The sequence below is a fragment of the Caloenas nicobarica genome, chromosome 16, assembly GCF_036013445.1.
Source record: "Caloenas nicobarica isolate bCalNic1 chromosome 16, bCalNic1.hap1, whole genome shotgun sequence".
In the NCBI taxonomy this organism is placed as follows: domain Eukaryota; kingdom Metazoa; phylum Chordata; class Aves; order Columbiformes; family Columbidae; genus Caloenas; species Caloenas nicobarica.
Window position 1 is genome coordinate 14,805,998 of NC_088260.1, and position 25,059 is coordinate 14,831,056.

The 25,059-nt window shown below is 60.9% G+C and overlaps 3 protein-coding genes across 5 annotated transcripts; 1 reads left to right on the plus strand and 2 right to left on the minus strand.

Moving 5' to 3' along the window:
• Window positions 1-349: 349 nt before the first annotated feature.
• SELENOM (selenoprotein M) lies at window positions 350-2,402 on the minus strand. Its single transcript, XM_065646802.1, has 5 exons — window positions 2,250-2,402; window positions 2,138-2,173; window positions 2,015-2,049; window positions 1,321-1,399; window positions 350-1,228 (listed from the first exon to the last, which is right to left on the minus strand). The coding sequence occupies exons 1-5, from the start codon at window positions 2,364-2,366 to the stop codon at window positions 1,016-1,018; spliced, it is 480 nt and encodes a 159-aa protein (XP_065502874.1). The 5' UTR covers window positions 2,367-2,402; the 3' UTR covers window positions 350-1,015.
• Window positions 2,403-5,090: 2,688 nt separating this feature from the next.
• On the plus strand, window positions 5,091-13,754 carry INPP5J (inositol polyphosphate-5-phosphatase J). 3 transcript variants are annotated; one of them, XM_065646477.1, is made up of 12 exons: window positions 5,091-6,018; window positions 6,991-7,101; window positions 8,618-8,726; window positions 9,334-9,450; window positions 9,521-9,696; window positions 10,295-10,406; window positions 10,763-10,872; window positions 11,229-11,418; window positions 11,672-11,809; window positions 12,199-12,291; window positions 12,518-12,622; window positions 12,753-13,754. In XM_065646477.1, exons 1-12 carry the CDS (start codon window positions 5,246-5,248, stop codon window positions 13,371-13,373), a joined length of 2,655 nt encoding a protein of 884 aa, XP_065502549.1. In that variant the 5' UTR covers window positions 5,091-5,245; the 3' UTR covers window positions 13,374-13,754. The 3 variants fall into 3 exon arrangements, with proteins under 3 accessions (XP_065502549.1, XP_065502547.1, XP_065502548.1); XM_065646475.1 differs by having other exon boundaries at window positions 5,137-6,018; window positions 9,406-9,450; XM_065646476.1 differs by lacking the exon at window positions 6,991-7,101 and having other exon boundaries at window positions 5,137-6,018.
• Window positions 13,755-13,981: 227 nt separating this feature from the next.
• Window positions 13,982-24,682, minus strand: PLA2G3 (phospholipase A2 group III). The gene is given in 12 exon segments (XM_065646046.1): window positions 13,982-13,994; window positions 14,222-14,369; window positions 14,566-14,588; window positions 14,645-14,779; window positions 14,920-15,049; window positions 15,157-15,224; window positions 15,309-15,659; window positions 15,811-15,917; window positions 15,979-16,118; window positions 16,184-16,347; window positions 16,349-16,527; window positions 24,665-24,682. Coding segments are annotated over 12 exon segments (1,476 nt in total).
• Window positions 24,683-25,059: the final 377 nt, after the last annotated feature.

Here is a 25,059-nt window from a genome sequence, read left to right on the forward strand (position 1 = left end):
GCTCAGGGACAATGCCCAGGGCCAAGGGGCACCATGAGATCCCACCCTGACCAAGGGCTGTCGGTTTGCTGCCACCCACCACCCCCAGGCCTGGTATGGGGAGAAGACCCCACACTGCCACCAAGACTGTGTACAGGCAGGTCTGCAGACAGTGCAGCTGTGCCCTGCTCCCTTCCCCAGCCAAGGACCAGATGTCCCCTCGAGCCAGCACAGCCATTGAGCTTTGGCTCAGCACTGCAGTACTCACTCGTGGGGTCACACCCATCCCTGTGCGGTCCGTGAGAGCAGTTTGGCCCAAGCTGTGGTGCCTCATCCATCCATCCGTTGCACCACAGAGAGGGTGGCACAGGAACAAAATGGTTTGTGGGATGGTTTGTCAGCTTGCTAGCAGTGGTTGTGACCCTGCCACCTCCTCCTACCTCTGCAAGTGGCTCTGGGGCACCCAGCTCCTCCTGGCACCGAATACAGAGCAGTGCGGGATGCACCCCACTGACCCCTCCCTGGAAAGACAACACATTGCAGGCAATTGTATACAAGAGCTTTACTGGGGGCTTGAAAGGAGAGAACCCTGCTGGGGTGTAAAGCCCAGGGACAGCTCTCCCACCTCAGGACTCAGCACATCTACCCTCAGCACCTGGTGCTTTCTGCTGAGGGCTTCATCCTGTCCCACGCAGGTAGGATACTGCTGCACAGCACTGGGAGTCAGCTAAACCTTGGGGCATGGCGAGGGAGCAGGAAGAACGCTGCTCCTCCTGACTGGCCAGGGGTGCCAGGCTGCAGGGGGGAGAAGGCAACGACAGGCACGCGGGACCCCTGGGATGTCCACAATGCCCAGGAGGCCCCTGCTCAAGGCTGGAGCTGCTCAGGGCATTCTTGGGGCAGAGACTACACAGCACTCAGCAAAAGCAGGGGCACCTTCACTACCCCGCAGCACTGTCCCCAGCTGCTGTAATGCCCTCATCCCCAGGTGCTGGGGAGTGGCTGCAGGACCTCCTCCCGAGCGCAACACCCCTCGCTAAAGCTCTGGGTGTTCTCGCTCATCACGTTCGGGGGGGGTCTCACCATCAGCAGTGGGAGCTTGGTGCGGTAGCAGGGTGGGCAGAGGCCTGGCAGGGGCAAACTGGAACTCCTTAGGCACAGGGGCATCAGGCGTCTCCTTGCGATAGAAGCCCAGTTCCTGCACCAGCTGGTTGATCTCCTCCCGGGTCATGTCACTCAGGGGGATTCTCTGCACACAGATAGGAATTGCAGCCTGGTGCCTGTGGGGCACCGACCACCGGAGTCCCTGCTGCGGCAGCAGGTGCCGCACTGCCTGCTCACCTCCAGCTCCTCGTACCGGTGGCTGAGGAGAACGAGCTCGGGGTCAGCACCAGGCAGGTGCTTCATCTCCAGGTTATGGCTGGGCGGTGTGTTAAGGAGTAGACAGTACTGGGCAGGCCCGTACGGCCCCTCATCCTACCCCGTCCTCAGTCACATCCCCTTCCCCCCATCCGATCCCATTCTGTTCCCCATCTCAACCCATCTCATTCTCCATTGCATCCCATCCCACCCAGTCCCATCCCACCTCATCCTCTACCACATCCCATCCTTCAGCCATCCTGTCCACCACCCCTCATCCAATTCCATCCTCCATCTCATCCCATCCCTCATCCTGTACCACCCTCCATCCCAACCCTCACCCATCATGTCCTCCAGCCCACCCTCCGTTCCCTCCTATCCCTCAACCTGTCTCACCCCGTTGTGCATTGCATCCTGTCTGTCCTCCAGCCCATCCTGCCCAGTCCTGCTCTCTCCCATCCCACCATCTATCCCTGCCCCATCCTGCCTCCATCCTGCCCCCTCCCATCCCGTCCGCTATCACTGCCCCATCCCATCCTGCCCCATCCCGTCCTCCATCCCATTCGGTCCCACGCCACATCCCGTTCCCCACCGCCCATTCCGGCAGGGCTCTGTGCCCGGAGCGCGGACACACCCCGCGCTGCCCACCGAGCGGGGCTGCAGCGGCGGCGGGTACTAGAGGGGGATGTCCTGGGTGACGAAGGCCTTCACCTGCGGGCAGAGCGGGCGGCCCGGCCCTGCTCAGAGGCGGGGCGGCCCCGGCCCTGCCCGGCCCCGGCCCCTGCCCGGCGGCACCTACCTCCCTCAGGCGGTTCAGCCGTCACCCGCCGCAGGTCTGCGGGAGAAGACACCTCGTCACCCCCGGCGGCGCACCCCGCTGTCCTCGCACCCCCCGCCCGCCCCGCGCTCACCTCCACCTTGCCCCGGGCCAGGTCCCGCAGCTCGGCCCCGCGGAGCCGGGGGGGTCCCGGGCCGCCCCCCGCCGGCAGCGCCGCCAGCAGCGCCGCCAGCAGCAGCGCCCGCAGCATCGCGCCGCTGCCACGTCGCGGCCCGCGCGCGCAGGGCGCCCCGCCCCGGCGGGCGCGGGCACGCGCACGCACACGACGAGCCGCCGCAGCACGAGCGCGCTGTGCACGCGCAGAGGGAGCGCTCAGCGCGCGTGCACAGCGCGCACGCCTCGCGCACCCGCGCGGCACCCCCCGCCAGCACGTACACAGCGGGCACTGACACACCGCGAGCACACCGTGAACACCCCGCGCACACCCTGCGCAGTCGACGCCCCGTGCACACCCACCCCACACACACCCTCTGCACACAGAGACTGCGAACGCACATACCGCACACACTCCCCCTGCACGCACACAGGCACCCCCAACACCCTACAAATACCCACACTACAAACACACCCAAACCGCAACCGTGCATATGCACACTGCAAACACGCACTCGTGGGCACACTGCACATGCCCATCACAAACCGTGAGTGCACACACAGGCTGCAACCCCCCCACACGGCAAACACGCCATCCCTACACACACACACACTGCAAACACGAACACACACAGACAGTGACACGCAGGAGACGGTGTGTCTGTGCACACCACCACACACAGCTGCACACACAAGCTGTGCACACTCACGCATCCTCTTGCACATACAGCTGCATGCACTCATGCACAGCTGCACGTAGAGCTGTACCTACACACAGCTGTATTCAGTCCACACACCAGTGCACAGATGTGATGACACAAAAGGCAGCGAACAGAGGTGCACAGCTACGCCCCCACAACCGCTCACAGTGTGCCTGCACCCAGACACATCAGCACACACAGCAGCGCAGAAACTCACACCAGCACATGCAGTCACACATGTAACAGTGTGCGCACACACTGCATGTACACCCAGCAGCAAGCACACATACATGCTGCACACACACGTGCTGCACACCCCAACTACATGCACATGCAACTGAATGCACACACAGCTATGCATGCACAAAACAGCGTGCATTCCCACACACACACCAACCACACATGCGGCTGCACACAAACACATGCACAGACACACATGCCCCTAGTCACAGAATCACGGGATCTCAGACTGGTTGAGGCTGGAGGCAGCTCTGGGGTCCATCTGTTCCAACCGCCTGCTCAAGCAGGGCCTTTCAGAGCCAGCTTCCTGTGACTGTGTCCAGTTGGGTGCTGAGTATCTCCAAGAATAGAGATTCCCTAACCTTCTCGGGCAACCTGTGCCAGGGCTTGGTTACCCTCATAGGGAAAAAGCGTTTCCTGATGTTCAGAGGGACCCTCCTGTGTTCCGGTTTGTGCCCACGGCCTCTGGTCCTGTCACTGGGCACCACTGGGAAGAGCCAGGCTCTGTCCTCTGCACTTCCCTTCAGATATTTTTATACATTGATGAGATCCTCCTGACCTCTGCTCCAGGCTGGACAGTCCCAGCTCTTGCAGCCCCTCCTCATGTGAACGATGCTCCAGTCCATCACCTTTGTGGCCCTTCACTGGACTCCCTCCAGTATGTCCTTGCTCTTGGGAGCCCAGCACTGGACACAGCACTCCAGGAGTGGCCTCACAGGTGCTTCCTTGACATCCCTTGACCTGCTGACAACACTCGTGATGCAGCCCAGGACACCATTCATCTGGTGGCCCCCAGGCTGTCCTGGTGCCTGGGGCTGTTCCTCCCCAGGGGCAGGATTTTGCATTTCTCCTGGTTGAACTTCACCAGGTTCCTGCCAGCCCCTTTCTCCAGCCTGTCCGGGTCCCTCCAGATGGATGCATGACTCTCTGGTTTATCAGCTGTTCCTCCTAGTTTGGTGTCATCTGAAAACTTGCTGAGGGTACACTCTGTCACATCATACAGGGGAGTATCAAAGATGTTAAACAGGACTGGACCCAGTATTGACAAGTCCAGGTAGACAATGTCCACTGCTCTCTCATCTGCCAGGTCAGTCCCTTCATCGCCAAAGGTAGTCAGGTTGGCCAAGCAGAATTTCCCCTTGGCGAAGCCATGCTGACTCCTCCCAATGACTTTCTTGTGCCTGGGAATGGTTCCCAGGAGCAGCTGCTCCATCACCTTCCCAAGGATGGAGAGGAGGCTGACCAGCTTCTAGGTCCCTGCGTTCTCCTTTACGTCCTTCCTGAGGACAGGACTGACATTTGCTTTCCTCCAGTCCTCTCCCAGATGCCACGACTGACCACACGTTTTTGAGAGTGGTCTCGCGCTGATGGGAGCCAGGTCCCTCAGCGCTAGCAGGCCCATCCCACGAAGGCTCAGGGAGCCAGCCCTCTTCCACCCAGATCCTCTTTCGTGTTGTGCTCCAGCCTTCCCTGGGCTCTGGACCTCCCGAAGGCTGGTCTTGCTGCTACAGACTGAGGTGCAGGAGGTGTCCAGGACCTCTGCCCTCTCCATGCCCCGTCTCCTTCGGGCACGCACTGGTGCCTACGCACCCGGGGCTCGCCGCTGCGTGCTTTCACACCCGCTTGTAGCAACAGCTGCACGTGAGCACGGCTGCGCAGCTGCGGGCAACCTGCTGCGCGTGCAGCACCGCACGCAGCTCCCGAGAGTGCGCGTGCCCGGACACCAGTGCGACCGGGCGCGCACGCGCACGCGCGCGGGGACAGTCGTGCACGCGCAGGGGCGGCCCCGCTCCTCGCGCCGGCGGGGGGAGCAGTGGGGGGGGGGGGAAGGCGGGGCACGTGCCGGCACGGGGGCGGGGCGGGGCGGCGGCGGGGCCGCTCGTGCCGCTCCTGCGCTTTTAAGGCTCCGCGCAGGTGGCGGCGGGCGCTGACGTCACGGGGCGCGCGGCGCCGCAAGGTGAGCGCGGGCGGGGCCGCGCGGGGAGCGGCGGGGCCGGGCCCGCTGCCGGGGGCTCTGCCGCGGGCTCTGCCGCCCATGGAGCCGGCCCGGCGCGCCGGCGCGGACCAGGGCTCGGCCGCCGCCTCGGGGTCCCGCGCCGGTCCCCCGCCCGCCGCCTCCCCGGCGCGGATGGTGCCCTTCGGCTCCGGGGGCTCGGCCCGGCCCCAGCCCGACGGCGCAGCCCCTGCGGCGCCTTTCCTTGCGGGCGGCGGCGTCCCGGGCGCCCGCAGGAGCTCCCGGCCGGACGCCGCCTGCGACCCCTTCCCCTACGGTTGCCCGCGGCCCGGGGGGTCGCAGCGCGGCGGGCCCGAGGAGCGGGTCCCGGGCCGGGCTGCCCAGCCTCTGCCGCTGGAGGTCGGCCGGGCACAACCTGAGGGGGCGGGCGGGCCCCACGCTTTCCCGCTGCCGGCCCTGCTGCCCCCCAGCCCCAGCGCCCCCGCCGCCCGCCCCGCCGGGCCGTTCCCGGCGTCGGGCCGGCCCGCGTTCCCCGAGCTCGGTCCCCTGGAGCCCGCCGCCCCCGGGAAGCCGCTTCCCGCCGAGCGGAGGGAGATGCTTCCCAAGGCCGAGTCCAGCGACCACATCTCGGCCTGGGCGGGCTCCTCGCCCCGGGCCGCCGGGCTGCCCAGAGCCATCTCCAGCGAGTTCCTCGCCGGCGGGCGGGCGGGCCTGTCCAAGCCTGCGGCCCTCAGCACACCGGAGCCGGAGGAGCTCTCCCTCTTCGGGAGGTCCCTCGGCCTGCCGAGCACCGGGGACTCCTGCGACGCGCCCCTCGGCTGGCCGGGCAGGGGCCCGCAGGACGGCGCGTTCCGGTGAGCGGGGGCTGCTGCGGGGAGGGCGGGGGGAGCGATGCCGGGCCGGAGCGGCCCTGGGAGGCTCAGAGCGAAGCCTCGCTGGGTCTGGAGTTGCCCCTTCCTTCCCGTTGTGGATGGTGTGCAGCTGAAGGAGGTGGGATGAGGGGCTGTGGACGAGCAGGGTTCACGGTGGGGCTGGGGGGAAGGATCCCAGTGCCGCTGTCCGCACAGGCGGCGTTCGGGGCAGTGAGTGCTGTGCAGGCTGGTGTGTCAGAGACACAGGCTGTGGAGCAGGTGCCACCTGCCCTCCACTGTCTCTGAGCTCTGGAAGTGGTGTGGCGCTGCCCTGCCTTGCTGTTGGAACGTGCCCCCTGTGACCGAGACTTGTGCTAGCGCTGCTGAAAGAGCCTGCGGGCTGCTGGCGCACGCTGCATAACAGCATTAATGTGCTGTGACTGGTGGCTTTGCGCTGGTGAAGGACACTGCTGTGGGGCTTGCAGCTCTGCTGTCACATGCAGCACCCGGCCTTTGGGGCTGGCTGTGCTCTGGGGCAGACCCTGGAGTCTGAGATCTGAGTCCTTTTCCCTAGGAGCCTGAAGAATCTGTGATTCCTGGGGAACAGAAGGGAGTGGAAGTAGTTTTCCAGGGACACTGTCTCTCAGACTGCCGGCTGTGCCAGCCTGCCCGTGTCAGTCAGCAGTGATGAAAACGAGGGCTCTTTGTGCTGGCTTCTAGAATTTCACTGGGGCTTGGTTTACAGTGGGGCTTGCCACACGCTGAGGTGCGGACCCTGGGGGAATTTAGAGGCAAGAACCCGACTCCCTTGAACAGGAGCTAAGGACCTGGTGTATGTGCCCTGGCTAAGCTGCAGCTGCGGCCATTTCTGTTGCAGGCAGAGAGCTTCCTTGGTGGAGCTGGGGGCTGAATGGGGCGCGACAGGGAAAAGCTCTGAGCCCCAGTGTTAGCCTGTTCTTCCTTTGTCCTCCCAAGCATCACAGTGGTCACCTGGAACGTGGGCACAGCCATGCCCCCAAATGATGTGACATCCCTGCTGCACCTCAACACGGGCGAGACAAATGATGCGGACATGATTGCCATTGGGTAAGAGGGTGAGGTGCAGAGCCCCCTCCCCTGCCCCACCACATCCCTTTTCGGGGGATCCCCGTAGCCCTGGGGGTGGGGAGTGGAAGAGCTGCAGCCTCAGCCTCCCTGGGGCATGGTGAGCAGGGGGGATGTGCATCGCAAGTGGTAAAACATCAGAAAAGGTGATGGAGAATCAGCTCCTAGTAAAATGAGAGTGCTCAGAGGAACTGAAACCCTTGAATTCTGAGTAACCTTGGACCCTTGCAGAGCCTGTAGCTGGCTGTGCTGTTCAAGCCAGGCCTTGGCGTGTGCTGCTCTTGCCCTGAGCTCTGGCAGTCCTGGGCTCAGGTCTGTAGAGGCATTTAACTCGCCTTTTGGAGTCCTCTGGGAGCATTTTCCTCATCTCAGCTTTTGCCCATGCTATGCAGGCCTCAAGGGCACAAATCTGCTGTTCTCTCACAGCTGGATTGGTTCTGTGCCCTTGGCAGCACTTAACTGCTAGCAAGGCAGCTCCCTGTTGGTGTGGTAAGGCTTTATTGGTGTGGCTGGTGAGGCAGGCTCTGCCAGAGTCCAAGGGAAAACTGGTCCCTTGAGGTTTGCTATGGTGTGTGTGGATTCCTGCTTGGACCAGGGACATGCTGCCTATGCACAGGGAGCAAGAAGCAGCCTCTGCCTGTGGGTTGAGGTGGAAGAGCTGGATGTGGCTCCCAGGGACTCCCCCAGTGTTCCTGGCCCCAGGGAGGGAGTGGTGTAAGGCTGAGGCTGCTGGAGCTATGATGCTGTGTTGGAGACAGGCTCCTGGTCCCCTTGGCCTTGCTGACCAGTGGGCTGGTGCTGTGTGGGGCTGTGGGGTAGACTGGAGCCCGGATGGGTGGGGAAGGGTGGGTAGCTGACAGCAAGGAACTTGCTGGGGCAGGGTGTCCTGCTGCTTGCCATCTCCAGGGCATCTCTGCCTGGCTGTGTCTTTCCTCTGACTGTGTCTTTGTGCCCCAAGCACTTGATATTTTTGGGCAAGACATTTCCTGATTCTGCCGTTCTCTGCAGACGTTCTCCTTCCCTCCCCTCTCTTCACTAATTGCTGAGCTGGGAGGAGCACTATAAACCTTCTGTTTGCTGCTGCTCTGAGCTTGGTGGCTTGGATGCATCTGGACACCCTGTGCTGAAGCACTGGTGAGACTTGGCTTCTCTGTAGGGATTAATGCAGCTGAGATGTCCCCTAAGCCCTTCTTGCACACAGAGATAGGCTTTAGGGTGCTGCCCAGCCCTGCGCAGCTGAACTGCTCCTGTTTTAAAAAGGGCCAAGGCCTCGTGAGTTCAGGGCCACTTGTGCCTTCTGCCAGCACATGGCCCAGCGTCGCTGAGCAAGGATGTGGCTGGTTTGTCCTCTAAACCCAGGCTCCCCTCTTGAACTGCCCTTGCCACCCTGGCCCCACTCCTCAGCACTGTGCTTTGGCACCTTTCCCAAGGAGCTCTTGCTAGTTGGGATACAGACACCATCCTGGTGTGCCTGAGGGACCTGTCCCTTTCCTCCCAGGCTGCAAGAGGTGAACTCTAAGATAAACAAGCGCCTGAAGGATGCCCTCTTCACAGATCAGTGGAGTGAGCTCTTCATGGATGTGCTGAGTCCCTTCCATTTCATCCTGGTAAGGATGTCCCACAGGAGCTGGGCAGCTGGTCTCTCCTCTCTCCCTGCCAGGCAGGTGGATCATGGGGAAGGAGAGTTGGACTACAGGGATGGAGGGAGGAGGTCTAGTCGGGGAGACAGCTGGAGGGACAGGCTGCTGGAGGGACAACATGCTGCCATCCAAGCAGGGGCTAGTGGTGTGTCTCGCCAGCGTGCTGTGTAGCTTGTGCCACCCTGCTCCCTTTCCTGCAGCTTAGGCTTCCCCTGTTGTGCTGTAGGGATGCTTCTCGTTGCCTGTCGCATTGCATGAGGGTGAGGAGGTGAATGTAGGAACAAGCCTGTGCTTCTGGCAGCAGCCTATGGGTCCCAGGGCAGGTTCAGCTCCCCAGGGCACTTGCCTCACAGTGTACATGAGCCTTAGCATTGCTGGGCTTATCTCAGCTCTCAGTATTCAGGAGAGTGTGCATAGATTTCTGAACTAAATGTGCTGTTGGTCATCTGCAAGGTGAGGGGCATGCAGAGGATGGAGGTTCTCCCCCTGTGACCTGGAGGTGGGCGAAGCTGTCTCTGCCCCTACGGGTGCTGCTGTGGCTACCATCCTGCTTCAGCCCCTGTTTCCATTCCAGGTGAGCACGGTGCGGATGCAAGGTGTGATCCTGCTGGTATTTGCCAAGTACTACCACCTCCCCTTCCTGCAGGACATCCAGACAGACTGCACGAGGACAGGGCTGGGAGGCTACTGGGTGAGTGTGGCCCCAGGGGAGGTGGTGAGGGGCTGGCTTCCCGAGGAGTCATGGGATCCTCTTGGTGCAGGGCAACAAGGGTGGGGTGAGCGTTCGTCTCTCCATCTTCGGCCACATGGTCTGCTTCCTGAATTGCCACCTGCCAGCGCACCTGGAGAAGGCAGAACAGCGCAAGGAGGACTTTGCCACCATACTGCACATGCAGCAGTTTGAGGGGCGTGCGGCCAGCGCCATCCTGGACCATGAGTGCGTACCCTACTACTTTGCTCTCCAGTCTGGGCCAGGGCTCTAGTGCCAGCTGCCATCCTTGACTGCTTCCAGATGAGGTCTGGTGTCTGTCCCCTGAATCTGTCCTCCAAGCACAGCTTGGAGATAGGGTCTTGCCTGTCTGCAGAGCTGCAGGATTGTCCTGTGGCCCAGTGGGGAAGGTTTTAAGAGGGGCCCTTTGTCCCTCCTGGGGCACATCCAGGCCTGATGCAGCTCCTGCCACACTGGCACTGTTGGAGTTTGGAACTGGTGAGGTGGAGGCCTGGCTCTGCCCCAGTGTCTTGGCTGTGAGGTCTGACTCCGGTAGGTGCCTCCTGGTGGAAATTTCCACCCTCGATTTCTGCCCAGGGAAGTCAGGCCCATTTCGTTAATGGTGTTTGGTCCTACCTGAGGAATCCTGGCTGGGCTGGCAACTGGGCAGGCTGCTGGCTGAGTGCTGACCTGCACTGGTGCTCCCAACAGTGTCTGTGCTGCAGGCTGAGGCTGCCCACAGGCTGAGGATGTTTTCCCCTTGCTGTGCTGCCTGGGTCCGGTAGCCTCAGCCCTTCCAGTCCACCACCCTCCCTCCTACCTACAGCCTCGTGTTCTGGTTTGGGGACCTCAACTTCCGCATCGAGAGCCTTGACATCCGCTTCGTGAAGTACGCCATTGACAGCAACATCCTGAGCCAGCTCTGGGAGAAGGACCAGGTGAGAGGGATGGGCATGCTGCTGGGCCTGCAGTGGCATTCAGCTGTAGGACAGGGCACGTCCCCTCGCTGCCCATGGGGCACAGCAGGCTCTTGCTCTCCTGACCCTGTGGGGAAGGGGCAGCGTAGTCCCAGGATGGTCTTTGTGGGACACATCAGTGTGCTAGGAAGAGCTGGGGGTGTTTGGTCTATGGACTTGCTGCTTGCATGGCATTGGACAAACTCCAAGAGCTGTGTGGGGCTGGCAGCAATGGGGCGGGGATGACTGTGTGCTGGGGGTGGAGGGCTCTTAGAGGCTTGCAGAGGGGTGCAGCCATGGGGGCTGGTGTACTCCCCAGACTGCTCTCTTTTCCACAGCTGAACATTGCCAAGAGCACCTGGCCTGTCCTCAGTGGCTTTCAGGAGGGACCCCTGAACTTCCCACCCACCTTCAAGTTTGATGTGGGCACCAACAAATATGACAGCAGGTAGGAGAGCGGAGCTCAAGTGTGTGCTAGGCTGGGGATCAGGTGGCACAGCTGAGACATGCAGGAGTGGTGGGCTTCAGAGCCAGGGCGGGCGCTGGTGCCAGTGGGGCAGGGGCTGGTGTGGACGGACGGGGGCAGCCATGCTGGGGCAGACACAGGCTGGACTGGGGACAGCAGGCTGGGACACAGCTGCCATGCTGGTGCCAGCACAGGTCTGTCCCTGCAGCCGCACTGAGCTGTGTGCCGAGACGAGCCACATCCCCTGCCTGCACTTGCTGTAGTACCAGGGGGAGGCAGTTTGGGATGGAGCCCACTGCCCCCTGCCAGGCAAGAGAATGCCCCTCTGTGCCCTGCAGTGCCAAGAAGCGAAAACCTGCTTGGACTGACCGCATCCTCTGGAAGATTAAATCTCCCAGTGTTGGGCTTGGTGCAGGTGGGCGCCGGCCCAGCCAGGGCGTCCTGTCGGTGAGCCAGCTCTGCTACTGCAGCCACATGGAGTACACCATCAGCGACCACAAGCCAGTAGCTGCCATCTTTGCAGTGCAGGTGAGCACTGTCCAAAGCCGCTGGGCACACAGGCAGGAGCTACAGGATTGAGATGCCCAGCTAGTGTGTGCGGTGAATGATGGGGTGTGCAGGGCTTGTTTTATTTTTGTTTGGCAAGCTCAGCTGTCTTGCCACTGTGGGTGGGGGCTGCTGTTGGTGTATGCGTGAGGGAGCAGCCCTAGATGGGTGTCCTGGGCAGCAGGGGCAGGATTCTTTGGCATGACCTTGCTCACTGTTCATGTGTCTCTGACAGTTTGCTTTCAAGGCAGACAAGCCCCCAGTTGAGATTTATGTGGCTGATGAATGGACCAGGCCTGAGCAAGCAGTTGTCAGGTACAAGATGGCTGCTGGCTTCCACCGGAGCTCCTGGGACTGGATAGGACTCTATCGGGTAGGGGCTTGGGGGCTGCTGGGGCTGGAGGGAGTGGGGAGCACTGCACAGCACTGTGGGGGTCCTTTCTGAGCTATCCCCACCAGCATGGCATGGACCTGAACTCCGCGCTGTCTCTTCCCCTGGGAGGCTCTGGCAGTCAGCGGTAGGATGTGGCCCCTCTTTTGGAGGCTCAGATCTAGCAGTTCCCTCTTCCTCCTGCTCTGTGGGCCCCACAGGGGTCAAAGCTCAGCGCTGCCTGGGGGCCAGGGCACTGCTGCGTGGGTGCAAGGCAGCTCTTGGTGCCTCTGTGCAAGGAGAGGGGGCTGAGCGAGAGGAGAGCTAAGGCCAGGCGTGGGTGAAGGTGCTGAGCAGGGGTCACCTGTGTTCTCCCATGTACATGCACACAGGTGGGCTTTCGGCATCCTAAAGACTATGTGTCTTATGTCTGGGCCAGAAGCGATGATGGAGACCGCTTCCTAGAGAAGCAACTGTGTGCACAGGTGAGCTGGGGCCAGCCCTGCTGTCTCACTGGGTACGTCTGCCCCATCATGGGGGGACAGTGGCCCATTTGTGCCCCTGATGGGGCAGGAGGGCACCTCATTGCTTTGTGCTGAGCCTTGAGCAGGCCCACTGTGCTGGTGTTGGGGACTGCTGCTCTGGGCTGGAGGTGGGAGGGGGGCCCCCTGTGCCCAGCCCTGGTGCCCATCAGCTGTCTCTGGGCTGCAGGTGATGTTCTCGGAGGAGGCACTGCCCAAGGGGAAGGGCGAGTACATCCTTGGGTACTACAGCAACACCTTCAGCAGCATCGCTGGTGTGACTGAGCCCTTCCAGGTCAGCAGGGCCGAGTGGCAAGGGTGGGAGGGGAATGGGTGTAGGGGTGGTTGGCTGGAGGAGGCCAGCTGCTGTGTTGCCCCACAGCCCCCTGTGAGGATCAGCCAGTAGTGCTGATGCAGGGGTGCAGATTTCCCTGCCCAGGTTGGAGGAGGGCAGCAGCCCCACGGACAGCTCAAGCAGCAGCTCAGAAGAGGAGGATGACAGCACACTTGTCCTGCTGGCCCCCAAATCCCGTAGCCCCAGCCCAGGCAAGATGAAACGGCACCGGAGCCGAAGCCCCAGCCTGGCCAAATTCCAGGGCCTCATCCTGCGGCCATCGAGTCGGGATAGGGGTACAAGCCGCAGCCCTTCACCCCAGAGCCGCCGAGGCCTCCCTGGGGACATCCCCACCATCCACCTGCCCCAGGAGGAATCGGGGTGCTGTGGAGCCAAAGCCAAGGAGTCAGGGTGGGCAGCTAACAGCCCAGAGGGCAGCTCCCTCTACCAGACTGTGCGGGAGCAGGGTGGTCCCCGGCGTGCGTCTGCTGACAACCACCTGGCCAGGGCTGACCCCAGGAATCTGGGCCTGCTGCCTGCACTCCGCCTGGAGATGATTGATCAGGCCATGGGCCAGCGGAGGGAGAGCACAGACCAGGGCTACCCCTGCCAGAGGATGAGCCCCACCAGCCCCACGGGGGGTAGCACCTCCCCAAAGGAGAGGAGCAGCCCCCAGGAGCTGGACAGCCATAGCTGTGCCATGGGCCGTTGATGCGCTGGCCCCCTCCCACCTCCCCCTAGTGTGCTTGCTTTGTGCTTCTGCCACTCTCTTGCCAAGACACCCTACTCTCTTATTTATTGGTGACTCCTCAACCCTGTTGTGTGCCTGGTGGGTAGGGGCCTCTCCTGCTCCCCTTAGCCTGAGCTGCTGTCCTGGCCCTGGTAGGGCTGGGAGGTTGCACAGGGGTGGGAGGAGCACTGGCCTTGCACCTGAGGTGGGACAGGAGGCCAGGGCTCTGGCTGCAGTGGTGATGAGCATAGAGTGAGGACACCCCAGGGTACCCCTGAGTTCAAAGCTTGCTCCTTCTCTGTTGCTACCACTGTGCCTCAGCCTTGGAACATAGTAAAAAGCAACAAAATAAACCATCCTGCCCACCCCAGCTGCACTGTGTTTACTGCAGGGGGGCAGGATCAGCCCCTGGGGTGGGGGCCACAGTGAGCATGGGGCAGCAAGTCAAACCCCAGCATAACACACCACCCTTTATTTATCTTCTGCTGCACACGAGGACTGACCTGGGCCAGCCCCTTGCAGCTGCTGCCCGCCCCACCTTGCACCAGGGCAGGGAGCCAGCACAGACGCCAGCCCTCCTTGCACCCCCTCTAGGCCCCCCAACTAAAGGGCACAAATCTAGAGGTGGGGGGCCCTGCCATCCCCCCTGCCTCAGGGCACAACGAGGAAGGAAAATGGTGTGTTTCCCAAGCTCTCCTATTCCTTTCCCCTTGGTTTGATGCACACACACAGCAGCCACAGCTCGAGAGGCTTCTCTGTCCCTCTGCCTGCCCCCACTCCAGCTGTGACCCCCAGCAGCCATGGTCAGTGCCATCCTGTGTCTCAAGTACCAGAAATCAAGCAGCTCCACTCTGGCTGCTGCACTTGGCTTCTGCTCCAAGGCCAGCTGCAGGCACTGCTCATAGAGGGTGCCACCACTGTCCTGCATGTTCCAGTCTGGATGCTTGTCCCTGGAGGTCATGTGGAGGACCCCAGCGCCTCATGGTCTAAAATGCTTTGCATGTTCCAGCACAGCCCAAGTCACTGTGATACAGCTGAAGAAGCAAAGCTGTGAGCCCAGGTGTAATGCTGCAGCACTGACATCCATTGGGTACCCACAGCCCTGCTCATGGCACAGCAGAGCAGCAGGTAACACTTGCAATGCCAGCTTCATGCCAAGCCTGTAGGACAGCACCCAGCTCTGCCAGGGTGTCCTTCCTGCCCGTGCAGGGTAGGAAGCCCCACACAGGCCACATTTGACCCTCCACACTTACTTGTGCTGTGGCCCCTTGCCTGGGCTGCAGTCAGTGAGTGGCTCCAGAACAAAGCAGCATATGGCAATGCAGTCGGCTAGGACAACCACCTCTACGTCATTTAGGTCCTTCACCCTGTGCAGGAACCGTGCCAGCCTGCAGGCACAGGTTGGATGTGGTCAGCAGCTGCTGGCCAGGGCAGGCATCCTGCTGGGTCCCACCTCATCTGAACCCAAACTGCACAGAGTGCCCTCTAATGGTGGGAAAAGCCCAGCCTTTTCCTCCTGGACACACACCTGCGAGTGCAGTTGCAATGGAAGAGTTTCTGGGTGTCCACATTGTGCAGCTGGTACTTCACCTCATGAGGTGCAATCTGGTGCTTGCACTTATCCAGGTGCTTGTAGCACCTGCACACTCTGCCTGGGCCTGAGGACAGCAGGGTGATGAGAAGCACCCCTGGCACGTGACCCTGGCAGGCCTCGGCCTCAGGACATCCCAGCTGTGGCACACATCTGCCCTCAGCACTGACTCACCCTGCTGCCGGTGACCTTGCACAGCAGGCACAGGGGCAGCTCTGCAGAGCTCCATGGCCAGGCTGGCTCTGACGATGCCATCTTCAGTGCGGGCCATGCAGGCACAGGGTGCTGAGCCCCCAGCCCCTTGTTGCACTCTTTCCAATGCTCACTTTCTTCCAGCATGGTACTGTTCCAACAGGGTCATTGCTGTTGGGGGACCGGGCTTCAGCCCCCACTGTGCTGCTGGGTGCCTGGTTGAGGGCTCAGCCTTGTCCACAGCAGATGGAGACAAGGTACCTACGCCCTGCAGCTGCTGGGCTGTTGCAGGTCTCTGTGGACGGTGGAGCCCGGGGTTTTGCCCCAGTGCCAGTCCAAGCTGCTTGCACCCTGCTCTAGAGGACTTCCTTCCCTTGCCTGGGGGCTGCACAGCTGGGCTGCTCATCTCCTGCACCGGCAGGCCATAGTGGTACTGACTCTGCTGCAGCATCCTGGCCAGGGGCACTACACCATAACGCTCACACCTGCAGACACCATATGCCATGAGGCTCCGCACATCAGCCCTGCCATGGCCAAGCTGTGCTCAGCGGGGCAGCCAGGCAGGGCGCACCCGGCGCTGCAGCAGCGGATGCACCAGCCGCGGGTTCGCAGCAGCGGCCCCCCCGGGGCGCTCACCCTCCCCCCCAGTGCCGCTGAACACACTCCTCACTCTCCTCCAGCAGGTTGAAGGAGGTAACACCGATGATGTTGGAGATGGTGTCGCTGACGGCCAGCAGGCACTGCTGGAACCTGCGGGGCAGCCGGGGGCGCTGAGCAGGCAGCCGCCTGCTGAGTCCCCCCCGCCCGGCCCGCCCCCCCGGCGTCGCAGTCGGAGACGGTGTGCAGGCGGTAGTTGCGGATGCCGTAGTTGAACTGCAACGCCGTGATCTGCGCCGAGCACTGGTCGTGGTCCCGGCAGCACCGGTCGGGGCCACGGAAGAGACCTGAGGGCAGCGCCGGTGCGCACGGCCCCGCCAGGAGGCTGGGGCGTGCCCGCCCGCCCTCGTACCCAGCTCGCTGGCGTTCCCCGCAGAATTACCGGCCCCGCACCACAGCGTGCCCGGCAGCGTCCAGCCCCGCCGCCGGCGGGGGCGCCCTCCCGGCAGCGCGGGATCGACGCAAGCGGCGCGGCGCCGCCACAGCGCGGCCGGCTCCCGCCGCAGCGCGGCCCCGGCAGGCGCGGAGGCGGCCGCGCGCGGCCCAGGCGCTCTGCAGCAGCGCGGCCGGGCCGGGACCGCCGCTCAGGAAGGCAACGTACAGCGCGCCGCCCGCGCACACGGTACCGCCGGGCCCGGCGCGCGCGCGCCCGGTGCCGCCGCGCAGACCAGCAGCGCGCGCACGCGCGCCCACCCCCTGCGCCCGGTTTTAAGCCCGCGCCCGGCGGCGGACCCGGCGCTGATTGGGCCGCGCCGGCCCCGCCCCGCCCGGGGGAAGGCGAGCGGGGCCGGGGGAGGGCAGCCGGTAACACCCCGCCCCGGACCCCCTGCCCTGGAGACTCCGCCCGTGCGCGCCCTCGCGCCGGGCACCCAGCGCCGCCCGGACACGCGCCCCTCCCGTGCACCCCTGTGTCAGACTCCCCCCGGGCCGTGCACCCCCGTCCCGTGCAGCCACCGTCCTGGGCACCCCCATCCCGGCCAGCCCTTAGGTGTTCACCACCTGTCGCAGGCACCCGGTCCCATGCACCCTCTGCCCATGCACTCCCTCCCTGGACACCCCTCACCTGGACAGCCCTGGAAACAGGCACCCCCACCAGGTGCAACTTTGGGGGGCAGCCCCAGCCCCACGCCAACCTCGGTTGGGGCAACTCCAACTATTAATACAAATGAAGGGGCCTGCCGGGAAGGACTTGGGGGTACTGGTGGATGAAAGACTGGACATGAGCCGGCAACGTGCGCTTGCAGCCCAGAAGGCAAATTGTACATTGGGCTGTATGAAAGGGAGCGTGAGCAGCAGGTGGAGGGAGGGGATCCTGCCCCTCTGCTCTGCTCTGGTGAGAACCCCTGCAGTGCTGGTCCAGCTCTGGGTCCTCAGCACAGGACACACATGGAGCTGCTGGAGAGGGGCCAGAGGAGCCACAGAAATGATCCGAGGCTGGAACAGCTCTGCTGGGAGGACAGGCTGAGAGAGCTGGGGTGTTCAGCTGGAGAAGAGAAGCTCCATAGGGACCTTACTGCGGCCTTTCTGGACTTAAAAGTGGCTTGTAAGAAAGGTGGGGACAGACTTTTGAGCAGAGCCCATTACGGTAGGACAAGGGGTGATGGTTTTAAACTAAAGGAGGGAGATTCAGGCCAGACATGAGGAAGAAATTGTTGCCCCTGAGGGTGGTGAGAGCCTGGCCCAGGTTGGCCAGAGAGGTGGTGGATGAACCATCCCTGGAGACATCCCAGGCCAGGCTGGATGGGGCTCTGAGCAACCTGAGCTGGTGCAGATGTCCCTGCTCATGGCAGGGAGGTTGCACTAGATGAGTTTTGAGGGCCCCTTCCTACCCCGACCATGCTATGATTCTGTGGCCCTTTGCTTGACTCAACCCTCACCCCAGCAAGTCCACGCCTTGCGCAGCTGAGCCCATGCTAGAAAGGACACAGCAATGCACCCCCCTTGGTGCTCCCCTCCCCTGCTCTACTGGCGACACTTTGCCTGGTGCAGCTGAGGCTGCTGGTGGCCTCTGCTGTGAGGAGCATCCCTGGCTCCTCTTCAGCCAGGGCCCAGTGGGACCCCAAAGACCATCCCCATAGAGCTGCTTTCCAGCTGGTGGCCCAGCCTATGCTGGTACATTTCCCACCCGGGGAAAACGATCTCTCTCCCCTGTAAATATCCCGGGACCGTGGCTGGGCTGCAGGGCAGTGCTCATGCCTCATCCCCCCAGTCCCATTATGGCCCTGGTGCCTGAGGGGAACGTTATACGGAGTGGGTGGTGCATCCAGGAATCCCCATCTTGCTGCATTGCTGCTGCATCCCAGAGGGATGCTGGCCCTGCCCCAGAGAAGTGGCCCACCAGGGTCCAGCTTCACCTCTCTGCCAAGGGGGAGCTGGGAAGGGACTGGGAAGTGAAGGAAGGAAGCAGAAAGAGTCACCATTGATTCCTCCAGTGCAGCTCATGCTTCCAGAGCCAGCCTGCAGTTTATTTCTTGCCTGGGATGATGGTCTGCCCTGCTGGAGTTCTGCATGCCAGGGGATAGGTGGGATGGTTTGCAGAGCCCCGTGCACCCAGGAGTGCTGCAGCACAGCTGCGGCTGGCAGACACCTTATCTCACCTTATCAGGATTTCCCTAACAGAGCGGACAGAGGCCAACATCCCAGAGAGTGCGGAGTCCACTCTCAGCTGTGACATGGATGCTGTGTGCCACCTGTGACATTGCCTGAGGTGTCACAAAGGTCTCTCAGCTGCTGTGTCACCTGCTGGAGACAACTCCAGGCTCCACGTGGCCCCTGTCCCACAGAAGGACATTTCCACCCTGGGGGCTGTGTTCACCAAGCGGGACGGAGGCTGCCGTGGCAGCACTGGGGAAGGGCTCTGCTAGGGAAAAATGTGGATCCAGGGAAACCAGCCTTCAGCCACTCACCGAGAGCCACAGAGCTCTCCTGCTGCAGGCTGCACCGTGCTCCTGTTCCCTGCACCCCCAGTGTGCCCAGGGATGCCCCCCTGGGCTGTGCTCGCAGCTCTGCGGGAGCCCCATGAGGAGACCCCCACACCAGCAACACGGCGCAGCCTGGGCTGCCAAGTGTGTGAGTGCATCAGGGGCTCGAGACTCAGTTTGGGTTTGTCTGGAAGATAATGTGATAAGGACAGACACTGGTACTCTGGCCTTCATCCCCCAAGCAGCTGGCAGAGGGGACGTGACTGGCCCCACACCACAGAGCACCCCACTGCCTCACCGGGGGACTGCTGCCCTGCTGCCAGCTGCTGAGGTGGGGCTGCGGTCCAGCTGGGCAGCTGAAGGGCTGAGCCCTGGACTGCCTGCCCTGATGGGCAGCACCGTGCAGCCCTGCGCCTGGCTCTGCTGACACGGCTCAAGGTCACAGGCAAGGCTGGCGCGGGGCTGAGATGCCAAGTGCTTGCTCTGTCTGTGCTGCTGCAGCACACAGGGCACCACTTAGACTGGAGTGGGGGAGCGCCGGGCTCTAGCAGAGATGCCAGCAGCCGTGATCCTGTGCCATGCGGGTGGCCAGCAGGTCCCAGGCTGGGTCAGCAGGAGTGCAGGGATGGGCTGGTGAAGTGATTCTCCACCCCTGCTCTGCACGCCACATCCCATTTGGAGCTCCCCAGCACAAAAAAGACATCCCATACTGGAATGAGGCTGGTGGAGGCTACCGAGCTGGTCAGGGCTGGAGCTGGGCTTCCTTGGGATGGGGAGGGGAGAAGTGGGACTTTATCTGCCCTGAACTTCAGGTCATGGCAGGGCTTCTTCCTTCTCCCTTTGCATCATCCCCAGGCCAGCATGGGCATCAGGGTGATGCCTCCTACGAGGGCGGCCTGCAGGCAAGAGCTGGGTGTCTGGACTGTGCAAGTGACTGCCAGACCTGAGGCCTCATTCATGTCCCAGAGCCGACACATACCCCACTGTCCTCATGTCCAGCCTTGCCCTTCGCCCCAGCTGGCAGTGTTGGCTCCGTGCAGGCATGTGAGCATGTGTACTGTGTGTGCTGCTGGCCACAGCCTGCTCGTGTCTCTGTGGCAGAGGCACCAATGGCTGGGGGCACGGCTCTCCCCTCTCTGTAGAAGGGCCTGTTACCCTGCCCAGTGCAAAGCTAGAGGATCCTGAGAGGGAGGGGACCTGGTTCTACAGAGCCCCAAGTGACCCCAGCCAAGTCTTGCATGGAAACACCAAGTGGCTCAAGGACGGCCATGGGACATTGCCCTTTGTGTGGGGCATCCACAATGGTATTGCATAAGGAATTGCTGCAGTACTGGATATGAGCCTTTCCGCTTTCCATTGCTCTAAGATGGAACTTACAACTTTGTGGAGATAAAAAGAAGACAAAAGGATGAACACGTGTCCACCCTATTCAATAAGGCATCCAGGGCATCCATGGCTCTGGACATAGAAGGCAGAGCAGAGAAATAATTTCTTTTGGTGAGAAAAATCTCTTGCGAAGGTTGGAAGCCAAAACAAGAGTTCGAGTGAGCAAAGGGATGATGCAGTTATTTCACACTTGAGATGATAAATTCAACTGGCTTGCAGACCCAGGGAAGACCCTTGAGGGCTGCTCTGCCATACACCCACAGGTCCCTTCATCCTCTGTCAGGACATGGTGAGTTGGAACTTCCTGGCTGGCAGCTGACATGGCCTCTGTCTGGGTGCCACCATGTCCCTTGCCTGCTTAGGAGAGCATGGGTTGAGCTGTGGCTCTGTGTCACATCTTTGTCCCACCTGGGTCTCCTCCTTTGACTCCAAGACCCCATGCTGGAGCTTCTCTGTCATGCTCCTGTGAGCACCCTCAGCACACAGCAGTGGGGAGCGCCCCAGTGCCTCTGCCCCGGTCTGCTGGACCAGGGTGGATGGGCTACCAGGAGCAGAGCTCAGTCTTTCCATCAGCCAGTGGCACTGGGTTGTGGTGGGAGTCAGGCTCCTCTGCTGCTTTTGTGGCATCTCTGCTCCCTAGCTGCCACCTGGGACCAGAGGCTGGGGTGGTGGGCTCAGCTCGCGCATGCTCTGCAGCCCTGGCTCTAGGTTTGAGCACTGTTTCATGGGTGGGTTGCAGTGGTGTCCATGGGTTCTCAGCACCCCCCTGGACAAGGACAGGCAGGACATGCTCTGCCTGCACAGCCCAGGCCCACACGTCCAGCCCCAGGCCCTGGGGAGGCTGCGCTGGGGTAGGGATGTGGCATGTACCCAGAGCCCCTTAAGGAAAGGGCCATCCCTCAAGAATGTATTTTCTAATATGGGGGTTTGGGGAAAGGGATTAAAAAGGGGGAATTATCTCTTCTCTTGCAATTACCAGATTCTGAGTGCAGAAGCCGGGCTGGCTCCATCAGCCGTTTTCAGCGCAAGTCTTGGCTGTGGAGTCAGACCAAGCTCGATGGTCATCTGCAGGTCCTGTGGCTCCCAGGAGCCCTTCCCTGCCCTGGGAGTGCAAGCTTCTCAAGGCATTTTCCAAGGGTCAAGGAGCACCCTGAAGGTCCTGGGCAGCCTGGTCTAGGTGAGCCTTTTTAAGTCAAGGACTAAATGCTCTCCACTCTCAGCAAGGTGGTGTGCTGCGCTTCTGGAGTGGCTTCCAGCAGTAACCAACCATGGTCTCTGTTAAACAGCCATGCCTACGAGAAAATACAGGAAGTCGTCAAAGAGACGAAAAACAACGATAAAACCTACCCCAAATCCTCCCCAAGACACACAGGTTCCTTGTAAGAGGTCAGATCCTGATGCTAGGAGGAACTTTCCACCATTTTCTGCTTTCCCTTAGCACCTAGGCGATTCTCAGTGCCACTGTGTATGTGGGAGGTGCCTGGTTTTACTGCCCTGGTGAAGACCTTCCTTAAAATTATGGGAACTACCTAGAAGGAAGCAGCTCTGCAAGCAGGAGCTGGTACCTGGCTGATACATATCACTGCACTTCCAGGTGAAGGTCAGATAAATGATGACTCAGCAGGACCTGGGTTGCCCAACAGCATGAGGAACAGCAGCTCAGAAGCAGGGACCCACTTGTTAGCATGTGTTGAAGCTTGGCAGAAATCATGTGGGCTGACAAGCTGGAGAGCAGAAAAGGTCACAGGGTTGGGGCATTTCACAGGATCATAGAATGGTTGGGGTTGGAAGGGACCTCTGGAGATCATCTAGTCCAAACTACCTGGTAAAGCGGATTCACCAGAGGACATTGCACAGGAATGTGTACAGGTGGGTTTGAATGTCTCCAGAGAAGGAGACTCCACAACCTCTCTGGGCAGCCTGGTCCAGGGCTCTGGTACCCTCAGAGGAAAGAAGTTTCTCCTCATGTTCAGATGGACCCTCCTGTGCTTCAGTCTGTGCCCGTTGCTCCTCACCCTGGCATTGGGCACCACTGAACAGAGTCTGGTCCATCCTCTGACACCCATCCTGAGATACTTATAAACATTGTTGAGATCTCTCTCAGCTTCTCTTCTCCAGCTGAACAGCCCCAGCTCTCTCAGTCTCTCCTCAGAAGAAAGATGCTCCAGACCCTTCAGCATCTTCGTAGCCCACCGCTGGACTCTCTCCAGTAGTTCCTTGTCCTTCTTAAACTGGGGAGCCCAGAACTGAACACAGACTCCAGGTGGGGCCTCACCAGGGCAGAGGGGGAGGAACAACGTCCCTCAACCTGCTGGTCACACTCTTCTTAACACACCCCAGGTACCATTGGCCTCGGCCACAAGGGCACATTGTTGACTGCTGGTCAACCTGTTGTTGACCAGAACTCCCAGGTCCTTCTCTGCAGAGCTGCTTTCCAGCAGGTCCACACCCAACCTGTACTGGCGCCTGGGGTTATTCCTCCCCAGGTGCAGGAGAGCACAGTCTCTTTTGGTGTCCAAGGTAAACAGTGTACTGGTATTTTCATCTCTTTGGAAATGAGATGAAGGGACTCAAGCAGCTTGACAAGAGAAAAAAAATCTCATATGCTTTAGGTTTGCTTAGCATTGTGTATGTTGGATCTGTGAGCTTCTACAGTTGACGGGGAGGTTTGGGTGCCTACAGCAGGAGGTGTTGTATTGTGCTAGGTGAATAATTAACCTGCAGAATAAGGCTACCAGGTTACAGCATGCATGTCTGCATCACTCCCAGCGTTGGCAGAGTCAGGGCGGGCCATGTAGCCCTCTCCGCCTGGAGCACAACAGCCCATGGGGTCCTTCTGCTGGCAGGGCTGCAGCCTCCTGCAACACATCAGCATCATCGCATGGCTCAGCAAAGGGATAGCAAGTGCAGAACAAGCCTAAAAGCTTGAGGTTTCCTCCTTGAACTCCACACATCTGCTGATAAAGCCAGTTTCACTGATTTTGGTAAAGCAAGTAGCCAAATTCAATTGGCCTCGCGCCCCAGGGGATATCTCCTTCCTGCTAGAGCTGAGTCTGGTGCCACCAGACTCTGGGCTTTTCCCAGCTCAGTCCGATTAAATGGTTGTTGTGGTTCCCATTTGTAGGTCCAGCCTAGAAACAAGGCAGATATACACAGACACATGATTTTTACAGCAGTTTCTACAGAGGGTGAGCCTGAGGGACAGTCACACCATGGAGCCTCCAGAGAAGAGGCTGCAATGTTTACCAGCAGCAGGATGCAGCCGGCTGGGTCCAAAAGTGTTACAGTGTGTCTGTAGTGACAGAGCAGGGCAGTAATACAGAGGAGCAGTTCAGGGAGTGAGCCTCAGGGCCCAGAGAGAAGGTGGCGCTGCTGGCGCAAGGGATTGAGTGAAGGGGACCAGGACTTGGGAGCTTCCTTGTCTTGTGTCCTGTGCCTGTGCCGCTGCCGGGGATGGTGAATCGCCAGAGGTTCGTGGGCAGCAGAGGGAGGCCGTGGATGGGGAGCGAACCTGGCCTAGAAAAACGCTGAGTTAATTAGCAAATCCAGCTGCTCTTCCAGAAATATACTATTGGAGTACCCCTGAAGAAAGGACAAGTGCTGGTCAGAAGGTGACTTGTTTTTATTTTGGATACTTGCAGCACCTCCACTGTTGCTTTAATTCATCCTGGTGTTCATGTCAGTCAACTTGGAGGGCCAGGGCAGCTTCACCAGCCCTCAAGCTGCCTTTGCCCCTGTGGCCACACCACATGTCGCTTTGTAACCTCCCACCCTCTGGGGCTGACAGTCACCTCTTCTGTGCTCTGTGCCAGAGCTTCTCCGGACAAGCAGGGACAAGGTCTGATTTTCATCAGTCTCTTTTGGATTCACAACATGGTCAAAGCAAAGCTGGCTATTCTTCTTGGAAAGCATGAATAAAAACCCAGGGGGAGCCCCATGAGCACTGCAGTGCACCCCCACCCTGCGCAGATGTAAGTCAGGGTTATGTGCTGGAGCGGTCTTCCTGATTTCTATCATACAAACACCACCCTGATTCCTCAAACACTGAGAAGTTGTGAGAAGGCACAGTTCCTATTTCAGTCTCATTTCAATTAGTGATGATGCAGCATCTGTGAGAGGCCAGGTCCTCAGCAAGGGTGGTGACTGAGAGCAGAAAGAGCAGCTCTGGTAGACCAACGCTCCGCTTTTATTGCGTGCACGGCCAGGCAGCAAGCGGCAGCTCCTTCCCAATGGAGCATCACGCCTGCAGCCTTCCTGAGCAGTGTCCAGAGAGCTCTTGCTGGGGAGCTCATTTGGAGTTGGCATCCAGCTACCTTTTCCACCCAGCTTGGTGCAGATGCACCGGTGGGCGTGGAACATCAGTCCCGGAACAGCTGTTGCTGACTCCTCTTTCCTGGGAAGGGCAGGTTTTTATCGCCCTGTCTCTGTCCTGTGCCCATCAGGTTTCTTTGTGCTGCAGGCTGCTGCCCAGCAAGGGGGGTTCAGCTGAGTTTAGCAAGTATGTCCTGGGACCTGCCCAAGGAGACCTCCTGCTTGGTCGGCATCTTGACCACTTCACCTTAGTGGGAGCTCCAGCCGAGGCGATCTGAGCAGAGACCACCTGAGCCGAGCCCAGCCAAGCTGAGCTGAGCTGAGAGAGGCCAGTCCAGTCCTGCCCAGCCAACCCAGCCCGGCTGAGCCCAGCTCAGCTGAGCCAGCCCAGCCTAACCTAGCCGATCCAAATCCAGCGCAGCCCAGCTGAGCCCCGCTGGTTGGGTGCAGCGGCAGCGTGGGCAGCGCTGCCTGCAGGCATGTGTGGCTCCTCCAGCCACAGGTGACGCCGCAGGACCCGGCCCCTCAGCACCACACACTGGGCGCTGCAGGTCCTCATCCTGCTCCGCTCTGGCGGGGGCGTGCGGGCTTGGAGACCTCCTGGCCATGG